General features: G+C 37.3%; 1 protein-coding gene across 3 annotated transcripts; it reads right to left on the bottom strand.

The window, feature by feature from the left end:
- Positions 374-22,651, bottom strand: EBAG9 (estrogen receptor binding site associated, antigen, 9). Of its 3 annotated transcripts, none has more exons than XM_018058352.1 (7): positions 22,424-22,651; positions 16,029-16,126; positions 13,127-13,205; positions 12,201-12,359; positions 8,434-8,541; positions 6,799-6,890; positions 374-2,043 (listed from the first exon to the last, which is right to left on the bottom strand). In XM_018058352.1, exons 2-7 carry the CDS (start codon positions 16,109-16,111, stop codon positions 1,923-1,925), a joined length of 642 nt encoding a protein of 213 aa, XP_017913841.1. In that variant the 5' UTR covers positions 16,112-16,126; positions 22,424-22,651; the 3' UTR covers positions 374-1,922. The 3 variants fall into 3 exon arrangements, with proteins under 3 accessions (XP_017913841.1, XP_017913842.1, XP_013824803.1); XM_018058353.1 differs by lacking the exon at positions 22,424-22,651 and adding an exon at positions 21,868-22,256; XM_013969349.2 differs by lacking the exon at positions 22,424-22,651 and adding an exon at positions 17,965-18,061.

Genomic DNA, 23,061 nt, shown 5'->3' with positions numbered 1-23,061 from the left:
ATAAAGGGCTTATCATATGTCTGACTTCTAATGGGACAATATACCCAGTTTAATACAGGAATCTAGTTTACACCAATAGAGGTAAAAAAATACAATAATTCAATCTATTATTTCCATGAGAAAAATCTTTCTTCTTAATTAATCATACGGACTGTGATTCTATCCAGTCTTTACTTCTAAAGAAAAATTAAAAAATCAAACAAAAAAATATCACACATGAAAATCATGACCAAAGCAGACTTCAATACTTGTCTACTCTGGGGAAGAGCAGTGAAAACCAACTGTACTAAAGGAAAATTAGCCTCTATGAACCCTCAATTCAGAGAAATCATGTAGCATTCCCATAACTAAAAATAAATAAATACAAAGGACATAAAATAATTCATTTATTATTACAAATTTGAGTCTAATTCTATTTAATTGGGAGTTCACTGGCAAAAACTCTCTAATAATCATAACTGAAAATATAGCTTGGGGCTGTAACAGTTTGCTTTTTACCAAAGTTAAATTTCAACTGATTTCACTTTGCTGTACATCTGAAACTTACACAACATTGTAAATCAACAGTACTCCAATAAAAATTTTAAGAAAATAAAAAAACAATTCCATTTGGTCTAGATGCTTAGGCTAAGAACTTAAGGAGTTTATTGTATAGTTTGTGATTTTACTATGAAATATCACTTTAATTCCAATGAATTAGCAGTATTTGGCATTTATGACATTTAAAAAACTCACAAAATGTTAATTTTGGGCAGCAACTTTTAAGAAAGTAAAAATCTTAAATTCCAAAGCCAAAGAAGGTCAGGCTGGATGTATTTTAATTGGGGAGACAAAATTAATGAGATTTTAAACTATCAAATCTACATTTTTCCCTATGAACACAGTCTATATCTATTTCCTGAAAACTATTTTGGAGCTTGTCAACATCCAAAAATAGAAGCATTATTATTCCTATCTTGGTTTAATTACTCAACGTTACCTTAGCAAACAACATAGGTAACTTGTATTATGTCATATTATATAAAACTGATACAGAAATCATCTAAAAGCTTTGAAACAGTAGAACTGAAGGCTTTATGGATTTGTAAATTAATGGCTTTTGGCAGAGAGGAGCTAAGGTACTTAAAGATACTATAACATCTTAAAATCTACAATGACAGGGAAAAACTACAAATACTAGCTTTTAAAACTCACAAATTATAATAATGTAAAACAAATTTGCCATTTTAGCTTATTTTCAGTATGTTTATACATGCAATATAAATTACAAATAAGTAAAACATTACAACACCATCTAAAAGAAAACAATGATGTATAAAATGTTTGTGATAAATAAAATTATTGCATTTAATGTCATTTTCTTGAAAACTGAAATGACCAGATGCCTTAATGAATGCCAGTTCAAGCCAGAGCAAATATATGCCAACACCAGCTTCTGACAACAAAAATAAGAAGTTAAAGCCCTGCAAGTCTGTCTGATTTAGGTTAGGTAATCATGGAAACAAACAAATATTTAAAATTATTTATTTTAACATTATGCACACTGAAGGAAAGCACTATAGACAGCAGAATTCTTTCCCATCATAGAATTATTTACACCCACTGAATTAGCTAGAAACACTAGCTTGAAGAGGTACTGATAAATTCCATTTGTAATAATTTCTCTACAACAAACAATTGTCGTACACTTGGAACAAGTTGAAGAAAATATTGTCTCATAAGTCTTTTTTGTTCTCTGAGTCTCAATCACTAAGAGTTCAGGGGGCTTTGAGAGAATCCCGGTGGCCTGGCTGGCTGACGAATGCATTAAAATCAAGCAGGGTATTTGTATTCTGAAAATACTCTTGGCTCCATATAAATGCTGCTTGGGTTGCAGAGCTTGCATTTCTCCCACTGGCACTATGACATCTGAAGAACAGTTGTTATGAAAGTTTCACACCAATTTTATTTTGTTCCTTCTTCATTAGCCGCTGGGCTTCCTTTTCCATTTTCTTCCTTTGTTGTTCTGCTGCTCTCTTTTCTCTGTCTGCTATCTTCTGCTGCCTGAAAAGAAGCATATTTTTACTTTTAGAGAACACTGCTGCTGCTGCTGCTGCTAAGTCGCTTCAGTCGTGTCCAACTCTGTGCGACCCCATAGATGGCCGCCCACCAGGCTCCCCCGTCCCTGGGATTCTCCAGGCAAGAACAATGGAGTGGGTTGCCATTTCCTTCTCCAATGCATGAAAGTGAAAAGTGAAAGTGAAGTCACGCGATCGTGTCCAACTCTTCGCAACCCCATGGACTGCAGCCTACCAGGCTCCTCCGTCCATGGGATTTTCCAGGCAAGAGTACTAGCGTGGGGTGCCATTGCCTTCTCTGTTAAAGGACACTACACAGGTAAAATGGCAAATAAGGTCCAGAAAGAAACAGCACTTCCCTTCAACTATCATCAAATGTAGTTTAAAAAGTCTTCATTCTTCTCACTGCTTTGAAAATTTCAAGGATTTTCAAAATAGTACTTCTTTTAATCCTTAGAACATGACTTACAAAATAAAAAAGGTATTATCTCTGTTTTAAGAAGAACTAAAATGGGTCATTCAGGCTAAGTAAAACAGCCAAAGTCATAAGATTAAGTATAAGGCTAAGAACCTGTATCTCCTAACTCCTTTTCTTCAGATTATTTTCACTAAAACACTATTTGCATTGGACCACATCTCTTTTTGAGAAAAGCTTGATATTTAGGATTAAATATCCTGCTATGATAATACTTAAAAGCTTGTCAGCTGAAGGATATCAAGAACACAGATGTACAGAGCACAATGCAAAAAGAAAATGCAAAGACATACCTTCCAACTAGAAGCTAGAACTCTAAGTTTTAAAATTTAACTAGCTCTACTAATGAAGGGCTTCCCTCATAGCTCAGTTGGTAAAGAATCCGCCTGCAATTCAGGAGACCCCAGTTCAATTCCTGGGTCGGGAAAATCCCCTGGAGAAGGGATAGGCTATGCACTCCAGTATTCTTGGGCTTCCGTTATGGCTCAGCTGGTAAAGAATCTGCCTGCAATGTGGGAGACCTGGGTTTGATTCCTGGGTTGGGAAGATTCCCCTGGAGAAGGGAAAGGCTACCCACTCCAGTATTCTGGCCTAGAGAATTCCATGGACTGTATAGGCCATGGGGTCGCAAAGAGTGAGACATGACTGAGCAACTTTCACTTCACTTCCCTTATGAAGGGACAGAAGGGTGGAAATTTAATAATTACACTTTATGAAGTGCCTTCTCCCAGCCCCTCCCTAACTCCACTGATACAGAACCACTAAACACTTCTATCTTTATTGATTTTTTAAATTGAACTCTAGTTGATTTACAATGTTCTGTTAATTTCTACTGTTCAGCAAAGTGATTTACTTATATATACACATAGATATATATACACATAGATATATATTCTTTTTAACATTCTTTTCCATCATGGTTTATCACAGGATACTGAACGCAGTCTGTGTGCTACACAATTTACCCATCTATAGATAATAGTTTCCATCTGCTGATCCCAAACTCCTGACCCATACCCCCACCTCCCACCCCACCCCAGCACCACAAGTCTGTTCTTTACATCTGTAAGTCTGTCTCTACTTCGTAGATGGGTTCATTTGTGTCATATTTTATTTATTTTTTAAATGACTTTTTGATGTGCACCACTTTTAAAGTCTTTACTGAATTTGTTACAACACTGCTTGCTTTGAGTTTTGGTTTTTTGGCCACATCGAACCCGCATCCCTACACAGGAAGGCAAAGCATTAACCTTGGGACCACCTGGGAAGTCCCTGTGTCATAGTTTAGATTTCACATATAAGTGCTCTATCTTTATTGACTGACTTGTATGGAAAGTGGGGATAGGAGTAGGGTAATTAAATAGGAGAAAGGAGAACAGAAGTTGGTCCTGGATCTGAAGGCTTAGGGTCTGAGAAAGTAAGTCAAGAAGCATGCAAGGCTGAGGAAGGAAGCTGTCGGGCATAGGACAGGCAACACTGGGTTAGATATAGAAAAATCTAACGTGGATTACTCATACACGGGATAGCTCAAAGCTGGCTATAGTGAGTGAAAGGTATATATATAAAATTCTCAATCATACTTATAAATGGGAGTAAGCAGAGGTATGGATGACCAAAATTCAACAAAGTAGAGAGACTTATTTTAGGCAACATTTTGACCATCACCACCAACTAATTAAAATTTCAAAAGAATAGTTTTAAAAAATTTACTTTTCACCAGCTCTGTTCACTTTCAAGCAAAACTGATAATACGCACTAAAAACATCAAAATGTCAGTGGCAGAAAAAAGAAAAAGAATTATGAAAGGCTTGCTAGGTTACAAACAAGATAATCCAGCTCTGACCTAGTTACCAGCCAAAATATAAGCATCAACAATTAATCTTCCTGGTACCAGAGGCAACTTGGACATTACTGCTGATAAAATATATTTTTCTTGTCCAGATACATGTCTGAAATGACTAAAGTACCAGAATCATTTTCCTTAATGATACTACTGATCATAGTACTGGTAGTATTTAAAGTAGCAATGGGAAACAGGCTAGGTTAGAAGCCATAGATTATGGATACACTTAAAATTCTCAGTGTTCTCCTGGGGGTGGTAACAGCATATGGAAGCCTCCAGGTGTCTTTGGCTCTACTTATGCAACTTGCAGCTTGAAGCATGTCTATTACTGACTAATAGTCTCCGCCTCCCAAGCTGTCGTTTCAAAAACGGAGTTTGCGGGGCTTTTTTGTTTTGTTTTGTTCAGGGTGCAAGATGACAGGGTGAAAAAGAGATGGTTTTTATACCGTGAATGTTCAGCTATGATCAGTGAACTCAAATACTCTACAGTGCTGTCATTAAGATGATTGGATTCAAAATGAATAGCCCCTTCCTTTATCCTTGTGGTTGATAAACCAATCATCACTAGAATCCCAATTCCAAAATGTTCTAAAAATACTCAGACTTCTATGATACATATCCAAGAGAAATAGAGTTTAAAAAAGTGACATCTTTTTTGACAATTCATGGAACATAAATGTTGCTGTTTACAATTTTAAAACTGTTTCCTTTATACTGAATGATTATCAAACAGGAACTAAATACTTAAAACTCTCATACCTTTATTGACTTTTATGCTGTGACCTCCTTCTGTTTAAAAAAAAAGAATGCTGAAAAAAGTACTGACAAGACCAAGTCAGTCAGTCTTAATTCACAGTCTTAACTGCACCCTCTGCTGGCTACTCAAGGTAATTACAATTTATTGGTAAACATGGGAAAGGAAAATACAAAAATGAAATCAGTTGTTTCAAGATGGTCAGATAGGGTAATTCATTTTCTATCCCAATTATAAAAACCATATTTGAAGAAAACATACTGCTATATTTTACTTTATCATCTTTAAAATGCACAAGTAATTCAGATACATTTACATAGAGTTTTTATCAGTGATAAGTCACAAATTCTCAAGGTAAATTTTCTTTTTACTCTTTGATCTAATGCAGTAGTAGCAAGAATTAAGTTTACTGTTCACAAAAACAAAGAAAAAGAACATAACTAACAAAAACAAACTTGTAAACCTCCAGAAAAAAGTATCTTCTGTAGAGTTGCTAAGTCACTTCAGTCGTGTCCGACTCTGTGCAACCCCATAGATGGCAGCCCACCAGGCTCCCCCATCCCTGGGCTTCTCCAGGCAATAATACTGGAGTGGATTGCCATTTCCTTCTCCAATGCATGAAAGTGAAAAGTCAAAGTGAAGTTGCTCAGTCGTATCCGACTCTTAGTGACCTCATGGACTGCAGCCTACCAGGCTCCTCCGTCCATGGGATTCTCCAGGCAAGAGCACTGGAGTGGGGTGTCATTGCCTTCTCCATTCTGTAGAGTAGGCAGTAAGTATTATGCCTTATGTTATCTACCTCAGGGCTTTCAAGTACCTCAGGTGAAACCCACACAGAGATGAAGAGCGCAACACAAATCATTTTCAAATAGCAGTGCTGGGGACTTCCCTGGTGGTCCAGTGGTTAAGAATCCACCTGCCAATGCAGGAGACTTGGGTTTGATCCTGGGTTGGGAAGATCCCCTGGAGAAGGAAATGGCAACACACTCCAGTGTTCTTGCTGGGAAATCTCATGGACAGAGGAGCCTGGCGGGCCGCAGTCCTTGGGGTCACAAAGAGCTGGAGACAGCTTAGCCACTGAGCACACACACACGGGGAGCTAAGGTCCCACATGCCGCGGGCAACTAAGCCCGAGTGCTGCAACAGAGTCCCTCCACCGCAAGGAGAGACCCCGCGTGCAGCAGCTAAGACCGGACGCAACCACAAAACACAGTGGTGCCACTCACTGTTATACTCGAATGAGCAGTGCTGGACTACGCTGGACCACGGGCAAACAAAACTAAAGGTATGATCTCTGACCTAGAGAAAATGTTAATACATCATCGTGACTCACATTTCATAGCAGGACATTTCAGGAGATTTATTTTGTAGGGAATGAGGTATGAAGCATATAGTACAATATGGTGTCTGTATGTAGACAATCTCCTTCTTTGTTAGTAAATTATTCTTTTGTATCTATAATGCTTTAAATTGTTGGTTTCTGTGAGGTTTTAATCATATAAAATAGCACATGTAGTCTGAAATACAAAAAAACTATCCCAGATTATCTAAGGCTCAAATAAGAAGGAAGAAAAATATAACATTTGGCAGAAGATACTTTCTTGACCGTAAATGTAACATCAACAAAACCGGTTCTACTCTGGCAGCAGTGTAAATATTACTCAAATACCTCAGAACTTCTTCGGCTTGCCAGGCCGCATCTTCTTCTTCTTCCCAAGCATTGGTGTTTTCCTGCCAGGTATCTAAGTCACCCAATTCAGGCTACAATAAAACAAAATAAAACAAAATTACAACAGTCAGAAGCCATCCTTGGTGGCTTACATGGTAAAGAGTCTACCTGCAGTCTGGAGTGCAGAAGACCTGGGTTCGATCCCTGGGTCAGGAAGATCTCCCGGAAAAGGAAATGGTAATCCGCTCCAGGATTCTTGCCTGGAGAATCCCACAGACAGAAGAGCCTGGTGAGCCCCAGTCCATGGGGTCACAAAGAGTCAGACACGACTGAGTGACTAACTTCGCTTCATCCTTTTTCCACTCAGTGGTCAAGAAGAGTATATATTTTAAAGCATAACTCAGACCTCATCACTGCCCTGTGTCTTCTTCACTTTCTTATCACATCCTCTACAGAGTCAAATGACTGCCCCTGGTGTACCTGGAACTAAGGGGTTTCCTGAGATGCATGACCTTCCATATGCAAGTCTCAGCAAGTCCAGTTTTCTTCCTATTTCATGTTTTAAAGGATATTCCTTTAATATACTAACTTTTCCTTTCCTTTCCTAACTTTCCCATTACTTTCTCCTACTTCAGTTAGGAAAAAATAAGAATAGGACATATCTTCTGTTTCTCTCTCTCTTGAGTAAAAAGGAGTGTGTAAGTGGGGGAAAGAGAAGAGAGAGGCTGACCGCACACTGGATTAGAGATGCTTGACTGGACTACTCTTGTGCTGGGGAGGTAAACTCGAAGAACCTACGTTTCCAACCTAGTACAGTCATCTCCCTTTAAGCACAAGTAATTTTCTAGACTTTTCAATGGCATTTACTGTCTGGGTCCCAGGCAAAAATGCCAAGTCAGGAAAAATTTACTCTTCATTGGAGTACTTTTGCATTGCGCTTCCTTTTGCTTGTCTTACCTGATACCATTAGGCAGGCCACACTACCTCCCATCATTCCCCAGGGCAGGACTCTCAGTTCACTTTTTCCTTCCACAAACCAATGAAAATGCTCATTCTGGAATGTTTAGTTAGTGACGAAATAGTTAAATGCATAACTGCATAAAATAAGCTGTGCATAAAATAATCAAAACATATCAATACTTAAAAGTTGGGGATGGTTTGGACAGTGATGTGTCTTAAAAATTTCAAAGATGAACCTGATGGCCTCCAAAGTTGAAAACATATACCTTCTTCACTACTTTTGTCCTTAAAAGTGTTGTATTTAAGTCAAATCCATTTTAAGTTAAACCACATTTTAAATGTACATATAAGTCTTTAACTTAACAATTCATAATTTACTTAAAAACAAGCTGCTATTGAGGTTAAATTTTAGTGGTAATCTCTTTAAAGGTCATAATTTTATATTTTCACATTTTGTCTCCATCTTTTATGTGTGCAATGGACTCTGATCTTAGTACCTGATGTAATTTACAGTCTCATAAAAGGACAGGACTGGCAACTGCTCTTGATCTGCTAAACCAGTTTCAAAGTCATACAAATACTATGTTCCAGTCATTTTAATTTTTTTCTTTTTCCTTAAAGAAAACAGAAATGAAAAAAAAAAAGCTCTTGCCTAGATACAATTAACATACTTACAGACTGATGTATGAAAGGCATATCTTGTGTAGCTGCTAGTCTACTAGAGAAGCCTGTGCTACCATCTGGGATGCCAAAATTTAATGGTTCTCGCTTCTTAATGATGATCTGAAAGATTAATTGAAATAGAATTATGGAAACATTTTACACACCACAAAAGGAGACAAATGAATTAACTGACCAAAGCATTTTATAATTATTCAAAATATGTTCTACCTTTCTTTCATGTTCTATGTTTTCTTAAAGAATCTGCCTGCAGTGCGGGAGACCTGGGTTCGATCCCTGGGTTGGGAAGATCCCCTGGAGAAGGGAAAGGCTACCCACTCCAGTATTCTGGCCTAGAGAATTCCACGGACTGCATAGTCCATGGGGTCGCAAAGAGCCGGACACGACTGAGCGCATTCACTTTCACTCTGGTAGGATAGGGTACACTGTCCTACCAAAAGTATAACCAGTTCTCTAAGCATGTGGCTACCTATGAACACATTAACTCTTTCAAGCCAGTAGTATTAGCTTTGTGCCTTAAAAGTACTTTCATTCTAATTTACTAAGGTATTACTTGTAATATACTAAGTTCCTATTAAGAGCAGCAATAGACTTTCAAAACAAAAAGCATTCATCTACTAAGAAATTCACTTAAAACTCCTTGAAAAATATACAACTTAATGCTTTTCAGCACTGAGACATTTGGACAACTCAATAAAAATGACTATGGTATATTTCTCCATCTATTAGTGTCCTCTTTGATTTCTTTCATCAGTGTTTTATAGTTTTCTATATATAGGTCTTTAGTTTCTTTAGGTAGATATATTCCTAAGTATTTTATTCTTTTCGTTGCAATGGTGAATGGAATTGTTTCCTTAATTTCTTTTTCTACTTTCTCATTATTCGTGTATAGGAATGCAAGGGATTTCTGTGTGTTGATTTTGGGAGAAATATACCATGTTCATGGATCGGAAGAATTAATATAGTGAAAATGAGTATACTACCCAAAGCAATTTACAAATTCAATGCAATCCCTATCAAGCTACCAGCGGTATTTTTCACAGAACTAGAACAAATAATTTCAAGATTTGTATGGAAATACAAAAAACCTCGAATTGCCAAAGCAATCTTGAGAAAGAAGAATGGAACTGGAGGAATCAACCTGCCTGACTTCAGGCTCTACTACAAAGCCACAGTCATCAAAACAGTATGGTACTGGCACAAAGACAGACATATAGATCAATGGAACAAAATAGAAAGCCCAGAGATAAATCCACACACATATGGACACCTTATCTTTGACAAAGGAGGCAAGAATATACAATGGAGTAAAGACAATCTCTTTAACAAGTGGTGCTGGGAAAACTGGTCAACCACTTGTAAAAGAATGAAACTAGATCACTTTCTAACATCCCACACAAAAATAAACTCAAAATGGATTAAAGATCTAAATGTAAGACCAGAAACTATAAAACTCCTAGAAGAGAACATAGGCAAAACACTCTCCAACATAAATCACAGCAGGATCTTCTATGATCCACCGCCCAAAATACTGGAAATAAAAGCAAAAACAAACAAATGGGATCTAATTAGTTTGGGAACGCATGTAAGAATTAAAGATTTTAAAATTAAAAAATAAATAAATAAATAAAAAATAAAGAGAAAAAAAAAAAGCTTCTGCACAACAAAGGAAAATATAAGCAAGGTGAAAAGACAGCCTTCTGAATGGGAGAAAATAATAGCAAATGAAGCAACTGACAAACAACTAATCTCAAAAATATACAAGCAACTTATGCAGCTCAATTCCAGAAAAATAAACGACCCAATCAAAAAGTGGGCCAAAGAACTAAATAGACAGTTCTCCAAAGAAGACATACGGATGGCTAACAAACACATGAAAAGATGCTCAACATCACTCATTATCAGAGAAATGCAAATCAAAACCACAATGAGGTACCACTTCACACCAGTCAGAATGTCTGCGATCCAAAAATCTGCAAGCAATAAATGCTGGAGAGGGTGTGGAGAAAAGGGAACCCTCCTACACTGTTGGTGGGAATGCAAACTAGTACAGCCGCTACGGAGAACAGTGTGGAGATTCCTTAAAAAATTGCAAATAGAACTACCGTATGACCCAGTAATCCCACTGCTGGGCATACACACCGAGGAAACCAGAATTGAAAGAGACACATGTACCCCAATGTTCATCGCAGCAGTTTATAATAGCCAGGACATGGAAACAACCTAGATGTCCATCAGCAGATGAATGGATAAGAAAGCTGTGGTACATATACACAATGGAGTATTACTCAGCCGTTAAAAAGAATTCATTTGAATCAGTTCTGATGAGATGGATGAAACTGGAGCTGATTATACACAGTGAAGTAAGTCAGAAAGAAAAACACCAATACAGTATACTAACACATATATATGGAATTTAGAAAGATGGCAATGACGACCCTGTATGCAAGACAGGAAAAAAGACACAGATGTGTATAACGGACTTTGGGACTCAGAGGGAGAGGGAGAGGGCGGGATGATTTGGGAGACTGGCATTCTAACATGTATACTATCATGTAAGACTTGAATTGCCAGTCTATGTCTGACTCAGGATACAGCATGCTTGGGGCTGGTGCATGGGGATGACCCAGAGAGATGTTATGGGGAGGGAGGTGGGAGGGGGGTTCATGTTTGGGAACGCATGTAAGAATTAAAGATTTTAAAATTAAAAAAATAAAGAACTAAAAAAAAAAAAAAGACTATGATTATAGTATGTCAATGTTATCAGCCTTGAACATCTAAAACTGACTGGAAGGTAGAAGAGGGTGAAAACCCTATTAGAGAACTGCAGAAAAAACAGTGTCTTCATTTTATAAAATATATTCATATGAAATATTTTCTATGCTTGATTGAATAAGAAATGGCACTTGAAGTAATTTTTTTGAAACAGCAGGATGACTGATGAGGTAGACTGGAATAAGAACATTACATTATTTGAATGGGTGTAAGGATGGTATGAAATAAACCCCCATTTACCACAGTGTGAAGTTGGTAGACAATACCTATGACTGGCCTAGGAATAGCAAGATAAGAATACTGTATACAGATAAACAGAAAAAGTTTTGAGTGGCTGCTTTTAGTAGAACTGGTTTGAAGAATGATGGGGCAGAAATCTACTGCTTTTCATTATAAGCTCTTCTATATTCTTTAATTTAAAAATAAATTTTAAATCTACATGTACTATTTTGATAAAAAGAAAGAAAACTGCTTAGCCATTGTTCTTTTTCTAATAATTTCCTGCATATTGAAGTGACTGTCCACATTCAATTCAAAAGGGATAAAATAAAGTGTGAATGACTATGCAAACCCACCACAATCACTCTAAGTTCTCAGAGCCCTGCATCAGTTTAGTAATGTTATAAACAATGGATACTATCAGTATTATTGGTTCGTAGATATCACTATACTATGAATTCTTTTAAGGCTAGAACTGTATTTTATTCAGTTTAGTCTCCACAGTAGAGACTGGAGTCTAGAATCTGACATACAGGAGGATTTCTATGAACGCTTAGAAATAATTTTAAAAGATGTGGGGCTACAATTTACCAGATCTATGGCCAGCTCACTTGAGTATATAAACTTCTCTAATATGACAAAAAACACAACTGACAGTTAGAAATAGGCTTTCTACCAAATACTAAGTATACTGTCTACTTTTAATTATAGGAGTCTGAAGAGCAGTCTAATAGTTTAATTTCCAAGGGCACACATCTTTAATGTACCTTCTGGGTTTTCCTTATAGTTGGCGTCATGTCCTTAAAATAGTCAGGCTCCAGTTGTTCTAAGGCATTTTGTTGTGTTGCCACATTCCCATTTCCTCCTTCAATCTTGACACTTGTGGGTGCATCCTCATCCCAGGAAGTCCACTCTTCCACATCTGTCTAAATTTAAATGGTCAGCACTGTCAGTCAAAAATTTCATCATTCATTACAAAAATGAGCTTTCTAAAACAGTGGTTTTTTCAAAATTTTTTTACCAATGGGAAAATATACATTTTTATGCCAGATAGCAAAACTAGATCAAAAGTTAAGAAAGAAACACTCTGTGAGTTAGACATTCTGTTCCAACCATTAAAATAAAAACAACCAAACAAAGCAAAAGAAAATGCTTCAAAAACTGAACTGACATTAGAACTACAGCCCACAGAAAGAGGACCGGAACTTACAATCTGTCCCTAACTAGGTTTATTGCCTGATAAAATAATAAATAATAACATTCTTTATAGGATTTAAATAAGATATAGTCCAAAACATAATATTCAAAAAAAATCCATGAAATAACTTGAAATTATTCAGCAAACAAGGAATCAACAAATGTCAACTTGAATGGAAAAAGTCAAGGGACAGACATCAAACCCAAGATGATACAAATGATGTAATTATCTAAGGCTTTAAATATGTTGTTGCAAAAATGCTCCAATAAGCAACAGCAAACACTCTTAAAACCAAAGAAAAAAATAGAAAATCTTAGCAGAGAAACAGAAAATAAAGAATAAAGTTAAAATTTTAGAATAAAGAAATTTAACAATAAAACAATAAAAATCCTGACCATAACTACCAAATTAATTTCATGACATATTAATGGTTTGCAACCCAGTTTGAAAAATATGGTTCGGGAGGACTTATTCAACGTACAAAAAAAGTTTTACCTGTTTGGGAACTGATGAATAATCAACTGTAGTTGGCAAAGTTATTTGGTCTCCACTTAATTTCCGTCCTCTACCAGATCTAAAACAAAAATATGAAATAATTTATTTCAAGAAACCACCAAAACAAGCATAAGTAAAAGCACTAAAGATAGTAACTTAAGACTTATAGAGGTCTTCTGCAGCTTTAAATTATTTAATAATTAACAGTTGTTTGTCAATATATGAAAAGAAAAGCATATATTAGATATCTTTTCAATGTTTTAAAATACTGGACCAGAATATCACACTGCTTTTTGGTTTAGGCTTCAGAATTAGAGTCAAACTCAGGAGGACTATAAAGCCAAAAACAAAACCAGAAACTGGTTTCAAATCATACTCCTGAGAGTTCTCTGAGTTCTGTAGGTGATGCTCTGGGATACCTACGCTGTTTTAACCAGGGTGGCCTGGCTTTTGTTTGTTTTACATAGTTGGTTTCTGAGTAAGATTACTATTAACTATTAAAAAGTTTGAAAATCACTGGGTTGAATTGTAAACTGTACCCAGTAACTTTCAAGGATTAGTGAAGTACTACACTAAACAAGATAGGTATTGTCATAGAGTTGTTAAGAGCATGGGCAATGGAATCTGTGTAAACCATGGTTTTCAATGTTACTTCTATTAATTATGAATCTAGTTAGAATTACCTATGTCTGAGCCTCAGTATCCTCATCTGTAAAAGGCAGGTATTCAAACCGACCTTTGCAAGGTTGTTGTGAGGATTTAACTGACATATTTAAAATAGTCAGACACGAGACTGTGCCTGCTTTTTAATGACATTAAAAAATGATAGCTATTATAAATGATTAATCACTTGCTTCATGTCAAATAATCTATGAAACACCTGCTTAGAGCTAATTGATAAAGTCAGCTAAGTTTAGAAATCCTATTTTATTTGTTTAAAGGATGCATAAAAAAGTATTATAATCTACTTTCTAAATTTATGATGTAAACCTGTATTTCAGAGCACATGATCTAGGTTCCTTCTGACAATTAAGAAAAGCTTATTCTAACAAAGGGTCAGTTTTCTTTAAAATTGAACATACAACCAATCCTAAATATGCTTACACTAACAAGAGAAATTAATAGTGATAATGCATGTCTATGTGCTCAGTCATGTCTGACTCTTTGTATCCCCAGGGACTGTAGCCCGCCAGGCTCCACTGTCCATGGAATTTTCCAGGCAAGAATAATGGAACAGGTTGCCATTTCCTACTCCAGGGATCTTCCCCACCTAGGGATGGAACCCACATTTCCTGCATTGCAGGTGGATTCTTTACCACTGAGATACCAGGGAAACCCATATAGATGATAGAAATTTGCAATATCTTATATTAAAAGTAACCTATATTCAACAAAAATTTTTTGAAATAACAGATGCAAAGAGAAAAACACCTAGAATTTATCACCACAGTTAAAACAACTTATTCCTTTCAACCTGTAGTCTCCTGGCATTAATACCCATTCTCATCCTGCTTTAACCTAGTTATTTTCTGGTCATGCTACTTCTAACAATAAATTCTATGCCACTTAATCCTCAGAGTTTTAGTAGTTATAAAATGGCCCTTTAGTCAGAGAATACATTTCCTAGCCTCCCTTGCAGCTAGGTGCCTAAGCTCTGGATAGTAGGCTGTGAACAGAATTATGTGTACTTTCTAAATCATATCCACTAAAAAGGAGAGCTGACTACCCTCCATTTCCTCTCTATCCAACTCTTACTCTGTAGGTGCTTTTTTCCCAGTACTCTAGGCCAAAAGAAATACCTAACAGTTCCACTGTTTAACGTAGGCCCAAACAATACTTATGTATGTCCTATCTGCTTAGTAGCCATTAGGAAAAAACACATATGAAATTAAAGAAAAAACATTTTCATTTCATTCTTTAATAACTACAATTACTTACTAATAGAATGTGTGTACCTGTTGGCTACTGTATAGCTTCTCAAGCCTTGGAATCAGACTGGATTCTGTCAGCTTCATTTTCTGTTCTATGTTAATTCTGATTTAGTGCTTGCCCTTAATTACAACCTAAAATCCTAGCTTTGTAAAGATAGGTCACTCCAAATACAAGTAAACAAAAACTTATCTCAAATATTTAAGAACATCATCAAAAGTAATACTGCAGGATCTAATGTTACAAACGTGAACTACCTTGAGCCAACAGATTGTATAATGTTCAATAGACATTATCACATTCAGCATGTTTTATTAGAAATTTAGAGTATCCTTCGGTACCCCTGTGAGTGTAATGCGAGCCCTGAAGTGCCCTGGCATACCATTCAGGAACTGTATCTCTTGGGTACAGTAGAATGACAAAATAGAAGGAATTCAAGTCTCTGAATGACTTACTGAAGCAGGACTTACCTAGCTTGGACTCCCTGTACATTCTGGAATATTATTTAAAAGATCAAAAAAAAGAAAATCTATTTTCTTTGGAGTTTTTCTGTTAAACTTTTTCCAATATAAACATAACACTCATAATGTACTATGTCAAGAAATACCTATGCTTAATTCCACCTAATCATCTTAAAAATATCCTGATAATAAAACAATTATATACATAAAAACTTCATGATGATTATAACATGAAAGTTGGTTTGCTTATCTCTGAAATTCTACAGTACAGAATGCTATTTTAATGGAAGATGTAAGAATCTGATGAAAAGACCTGAACTTCTACTTTTTAGATCTGAAAAAACATATAAAAATCTGACAAAATATTTTTAAAAATACTAGAGATTAATGCATGAATACTGCAATCAAGATACTTAGCATAAATATAATATGCCTTGCCTTTTTGAAGTTATGAAGGTATCCAAAATTAGCAAGAAGGTAACCAGATCGATCTGAACATAAAATTTCTTTACCTGCATATTAACCTCTTTAGGAATGAGAATACTGTTGCTAGGCAAGTACAAACTTTAAATAACCGAAACTGTGTGATAGCCATGATGGAAAGCAAAACCTGTGGGGAAAAGCACAAAAATAAATGCATTAAGGTGATTTCATAAGCTATATTTATGTTCTGAAGTCAAATTGAAAAGTCCTATTTTGAACTGTAAAAATCAGACACATTTTTACTTTCCTTTAGACAGCACAAATAAAACACAGTAAATTCAAAAATTAAAATGTAAATCATATTGACAAGAAAGTTCTGAAGAGTTTTCAACAGTTGAGAGGAAAAAAACCTTTTCAAAATATTCTGAGTGGTTTTCTAAGCTGTACGTAAATATTTATTTATAATTTATTTATAATTTGTTTTCTAGTAAAAAATCAGAGTATGAAACAGAATGTACTGGGTCTTCCTTATCTTTTGAAATTTGAATCATATGAACATAGTAATACTATTCAAAATATTTTTAAACTTTCAACTTCTAGATACATTTCATTACACCCATTTTATAGGTGAGGAAATTAAGAGAGGTCAAATAACTTAAAAGCACACAGTTAACAAGTTAGAACTACAGAGATCTAGTCCAATGGCCCACACATATTTAAAGAATACTGAAAAATGGGCCCACCACCAGCAAATCTATTAAATCATATTCTCTGAGGGGTAAAGTCCAGTTACAGTCAAATACTCAACAGAAAAGCAAAAGAAGGTTAAAATATTTCAATGTCAGAGAGCAGATTTTTAGGGAAAATACCATTAGCAGGCATAAAAATGCTCATTTCATAATGATAAAGGGGTCAGTTAATCAAAAGTACATAACAATCCAAAACATTATGTCCCTAACAACAAATTATGCCAATATCAGAAAAGAGAGGTGACATTACCAGAGTCTGCAAATATGAAGAGGATATTGAGAAAATATAACTTTATGCCTGTATTTGACAAGATGAAATCGACAAATTCTTTGAAAGAAACAAGTTATGAAAACACAGCAAGAAGAAAGAGATAACTTGTAAATCTCTAAATTTATTAAAGATACTGAATTTATACTTAAAAATCCCCTAAGCCCAGATGGTTTCATGATTGAATTCTCTCAAATACTTAAGAAGTAGTGCCAATTCTATACAAACTGCCAGAAAACTGAAGGGAAGGGATTATTTATTAATTCACTCTTTGAGGCTAGCATTACACTGATACTAATCTAGACCAAAGACATTACCAGAAAAGAAAACTGAAGACCAATATCTTATGAACACAGACACAAAACTCCTTAAAAACTCACAACCAACTAGAAATAGAAGGGAACTTTCTCAACCTGACCAAGGACACCTATGAAAAGCCTTAGTAACTTGAGACTTAACAGTGAAAAACTGGCTACTTCCCACCAGCACATCTGTTTTTGCCATTTCTGCTCAACGCTGTATGGACAGTGCAATCGAGCAAGAAAATAAAATAAAAGGCATTCAGATTGGAAAGGAAGAAGTAAAACTGTATCTATACTCTATGTAGAAAATTCAATGGAATCTATAATCAACAGTATTTTTATATGGTAGCAACAACAACCACAAACTAAAATTTTAGAAATTTGTAAGAGTACAAAAAATATGAAGTATTTAGGGACAAATCTAATGAAAAACATATATATTGGAAACTATAAAATATTGCTGAGAGAAATTTAAAGACCCTTATTAATTTTTAAAAAGATCTTTCAGGACTCAAAGACATGATACTATTAAGATAGCAAATCACTCTAAATTGAACTACAGAGTCAATGAAATCCCAATCAAAATCTCAAAAGGCTTTTTCCTCTAAAATTCGATAAGCTAATTCTAAGATTCATACAGAAATATAAAGGATCTATAATGGTCAAACAATGTTAAAAAAGATCAAAGCAGATGGGCTAATACTACCTGATTCCAAGATGTGTTATAAAGCTGCAGGCTTCCCTGGTGGCTGAGAGGTTAAAGCCTCTGCCGCATTGCAGTCTGCCCGCAAAGCAGGAGACCCAGGTTCGATCCCTGGATCGGGAAGATCCCCTGGAGAAGGAAATGGCAACCCACTCCAGTATTCTTGCCTGGAGAATCCCATGGATGGAGGAGCCTGGTAGGCTACAGTCCATGGGGTCGCAAAGAGTCGGACACGACTGAGCAACTTCACTCACTAATCAAAATGGAATAGTACTGGAGTCGACTGATAAACAGATCAATGGAACAAATGGAAGGTAGAGAAACAGGCCCATAAAATATGAAGAACTGAAATTTATGAAGATGTAAAATCCATTCAGTGAAGAAAAGAGTTTTTTTTGACAAAAAGTAATGGAAAAACTGGATATCCATATGCAAAAAAAAAAAAAAAAAAAAAAAGCCACCAAAACCCAAAGAACTATAATCCATATTTCATGCCATTTACAAAAAATACTCAAAATGGGTCACAGATGTAAATGTAAAACCTAAAATTACAAAAGTGCTAGAGAAACAAAATTGGACAAAATCTTTGTGACCTGGGTTAGGAAAAGATTTTTTTAGATAATGACACCAAAAATACAACCCATTAAAAGAAAATGGATAAATAGGGCTTCATCAAAATTAAAAATTTATATAATTCAAAGACACTGTTAAGGGAATATAAAGACAAGCCACAGACTAGGAGAAAACTTTTGCAAAGCATATATCTGATAAAGGACTTGTATACAGGATATATAAGGCTCTCCCAAAATGCAGTAAGAAAACCTAGTTTTAAAAAATGGGTGAAAGCTGTGCATAGGCACTTCACCAAAGAAGATACACAATAGTAAATAAGTACATGACACAAAGGTCAAGTCATTAATTTCTGGAGCTGGTTTACTAATTGAGAGGATGAAACGAACAGTTACTCTAAAAGAAATTGAACAAAAAAAAAATTTAAAATCTCACTGTTCAAGTAACTTATTTCTGTCAAAAACATCTCCAAACAGTGGTTTACTAGTGATAAACTACCCAACAGTCGTTCAAAAAAAGCAACAACTTTGACTCCTTCTTTGTCTTATCCCCTTATGTGCCAACTACAAAAAAGACTTGATCCTGTTTCCTAATACTGCCCATATTCTTCCCTATTTCCACTGAGGTCTCCATAGCATAAGCCTTTATTACTTATTGTCAAACTACTGCAAAGTTTTAATTCCAGTATTTTTCTCTTACTGTACCTATATTTTCCATTTTGTACCTTAGTTATTTCTATATACTGTATTCATCAAGCACAATCATTCCTGTGAGGATCTTGTTCATGTTACCTTGCCAGTTACTGTTTGCAAAGTAAGACCTGGAAGAAAGATTCGACTGCTTCCATACAAGTAGAATGATCTGAACAATTAAGATGATGAATAAAGCTTCATTTTAAGGCCGATTTGTCAAGGATTAAACTCAACCAAAAGAAAGCAAACTTCCTAAATGAAGATTTAGAATTTACAGAAAAAAATACAAACAAAAAAAGATAGCTAGGAAAGCAACTGCAGAGCATGTGGCACTAGGGGGAAAAGGGGAAAGAGTTGAGGATACCCTCTATCAGGATGTTTGAAGGAAGAAGATGTCTAATATTTAAGGACTGGAGCAAAGAGTCAGTCTCAGGGTTTATATGAATGAAGATTTGAGAATAAGTTTCATGTGGAGTTTTGGTAACAACGGGCATCACCCTGCCATAAATATTGCTATGTGTCATTGTTCAATAAGTATTTCTCAATGTGAATGACTAATGATGCCTACAAATAAAATCTAAAGTTTTGTTTCAACAGTAAATTGTCAAGTGGGACTATTACTGACACCAGAACAGAATTCTCTCCCTAGCAATTAAAAATATCTTCATTTTATGGAAAATTTGCTTTTACAATTAATAAAAGAGAAAAACTAATATTCACTAATCAGCTACAATGTGCCAAGCACTAGGTATTCTCTCAACCCATAAAGTCATTTTATGAGATATATATTATCGTTCTCTTTTCATAGAATTAAAGCACAAAGAGTAAGCTTATGTTTTCACACCGATGATCTAGATTCAAACCTAGGTCTACTTAATTCAAAAACCAAGAATACCTCACTAACAATAAACTATCTTACTTAGCAAATCAATGATGGTGTTATAATTTTCAAGATAAATTTTCTGACCAACTGCAACTGAAATTCGGGGGAAATGCAATTAAATTAACCACATCGAGCAACATTTTTGGTTTTTATCAATTACACTGATTTGAAGGCAGGAATATTCTTTGGGACCTGTGTTTACTTAATGTTACAATCCAGTTCAAGTATCTACTCTGTAACAGATACTACTACCCTGGATGATAGGAAATACTACTGACCCAGTACACAGAAATGCTGTGTTTGTTGCTCAACTGTCAAAAGCTAGTCACAATCCAAGGGTCTAGGAAGCGCCCCATCAGTCTTGCTCAGTTAGGTTATTTCTAGGCCTTAGCCAATGTCAAGCACATGGTGAAAGTGAAAGTGAAGTCGCTCAGTCGTTTCCGACTCTTTGCGACCCCTTGGACTGTAGCCCACCAGGCTCCTCAGTCCAGCTCCTCAGTCCATGGGATTCTCCAGGCAAGAACACTGGAGTGGGTTGCCATTTCCTTCTCCAGGGGATCTTCCCGACCCAGGGATCGAACCCCGGTCTCCTGCATTGCAGGCAGACGCCTTAACCTCTGAGCCACCAGGGAAGCCTGGTGAATACATGGTAGGTATTAAAATACTTGCTGAAGGAAGGGAAATTATCATTCCTTGAGCACTCAATATAGTTCGAGACAATCTATTTTGTTTCTATAGCCTCACGGGAATCCTAAGGACAAACGAGGTGAGTTTCACTATTCCCATTTAACAGATGAGGCTCAACTACTAGTGAAACTCACATTCACTTACCCAGAAGAGACTGACTCCAAAGCCAAGGTTCTTCCCACACCACATCCAATTTAAGAGGCCTCTTTGACACTAAATGCCTCAGTTGATTTTTGAAAGGCTCTCTAAATCACTAATTTGAGAAGTACACATCTTAGGCTACCTGCATTTTGACTGCTTCAAACTACTTACTAGGACTGAGACATGCTAATACAATTGTAAAATTAAGATTTCCTTAAAAATTACTACAAAAATACAAAAACCTGAGATAAAGCCGAAATAAGCATCAAGGACAAATCATCTCTCTAGGAAATCAATAGCAATGACAGCTTGGCTATGTCAAGTGAAAGATTCACCTACAATTTTAAAAAAGAATGCTGCGTTAGAATCTGAAAGATTAAATGTACCTTTCCTCCCTGTAATTCCATGTAAACTGCTTTTCTGTAGTTACTATATCATACTATGTCATAAATCGTTAAATAAGCCAAGCCAAAATCTATGTTGGTACACACTAAACAAGTCATTAATTGCCGAATTTCTAAAACGATAGTTCTGAATTTTCCTAATACCAAAATTTGATACTCCATATGATCTACTACAGTACAGAAATCCTTAAATTAAGTTTGTAACTCTCTAAAGTAGGTTACGGTATATCGCAAGGCTCCAAAAATAAAACCACCTGACCTCACTCAAATTTGAAAAACCAAAGTTCAGCAGCGGCAAGAGAAAGGGAACAAGAAGTAGAATGTGAGAGCAGGTGGTAAAGTTCAACACCGGACCGCCTCTGGCAACTCAAAGCCAGACCCTCGAACACCACCAAGGCTCTTACAAAGGCAGAGCAAAGTCTCCGGAAAGGCTCAAAAGGAACGAGTTTCAAAACTAAAATGCTTTAACTTCAGATTACCCACCTGAAATTAACAGATGGAAAAAAAAAAAAAAGGAAAGAAATCATACCCACTGTACAGACGCAAAAATCGACAGAAGCGTTTTCAGGTTACACAATCCGACACCACACGTAAGGCGTTCGGTGAAACGCTCTCAATTGCTCCAAGTGGGTGCCCAGTGGGCTGGGAGTTGGATTTTGGAAAAATCTGTCTGGGAAGGAGCAAGGCCTGTAGAGGAAGGGCAGGAAGAAGGGGCAAATTTCCCCTTGGGGGGCAGATCTGGGGAGAGGGGAGACTCTGGGCCGGGGCCCCGCCAGCCGCTCTCCCACGCGGGAGAAGCATGGTGAGGGCTGCTTGACCGGGGCCCGCTCTGGGTCGCAGGTCCCTCACCCCAGAGGTCACCCTAACCCGGAAACAGTATCCTAGAGTGGCAGTCGGCCTGGGTTCGGGGGAAGACCGGGTGAAAGAAAAGGAAGGTGGGAGGGCGGGAAGTGCGGGGCAGAGAGGAGAGCTAACCCGAGGAGAGCAGAGGACAACCCCGCCCCCCTCCTCAAGACCCTGGTCCCGATCTGGATGGGGGTGGGGGAGGGAAGCCCCTCGAGGGCGCACGAGCCGCACACACTCACCTGCCCCTCCCCCTCCCCGCCCGCCCGGCGGAGGCTCCGAGCTGCCGCGAGCCGCGCGCACACACAAGGCGCGCGCACGCGCGCTGCCGGTCGCTTCCTCGAGCTCGCGCTCCGCCGGTTCAGTCCCAGCCCCGCTCATTCAAAGCTGGGCGCGCGCTCTAAGCCGCCACTGCCTCCGCGCAGCTGCCATAGCCGCCCCTGCTCGGGAAACCCTCCCCCGGTCCCACCTCCTGCCCCTCCTCCTTCGCTCCAGAAGGCGGCTCTCAGGAGTCCCAGGCTCTCACTTCCGCACCCCGCCCCAGGTCCTGTCTGGCCCAATAGGCAAGAGGTTGTGGATACGGCGTCGGAGCTGAGAACCAATGAGCATTGGGGGGCGGGCCGAGCGGCGGCGGCTGGCGTGGCAGCTGCGGGGGCTGGGTTAAGAGTAGTTTTTTTGTGACTGTTGCTGGCAGTGCAGACGGCTGTTTTTGTGGAGTGGATGGACTGCTCCCGTGTTGCTCTACTTTCTGTGCACAGTGCCTCTGCTCCAAACTATACCCTTCTTCGTTAAACCCATAGAATCACCCTACCAGATGGAACCAAGAGAAATAAATACGTATTTAGATTGCCAAAAATGAGGGAGTCCCGTGTGTCGGGAT

Source organism: Capra hircus, chromosome 14 (genome assembly GCF_001704415.2).
Source record: "Capra hircus breed San Clemente chromosome 14, ASM170441v1, whole genome shotgun sequence".
NCBI classification, from domain to species: Eukaryota; Metazoa; Chordata; class Mammalia; order Artiodactyla; family Bovidae; genus Capra; species Capra hircus.
The sequence above is the reverse complement of the archived record's forward strand: the minus strand, read 5'-3'. Positions and strand labels throughout refer to the sequence as shown.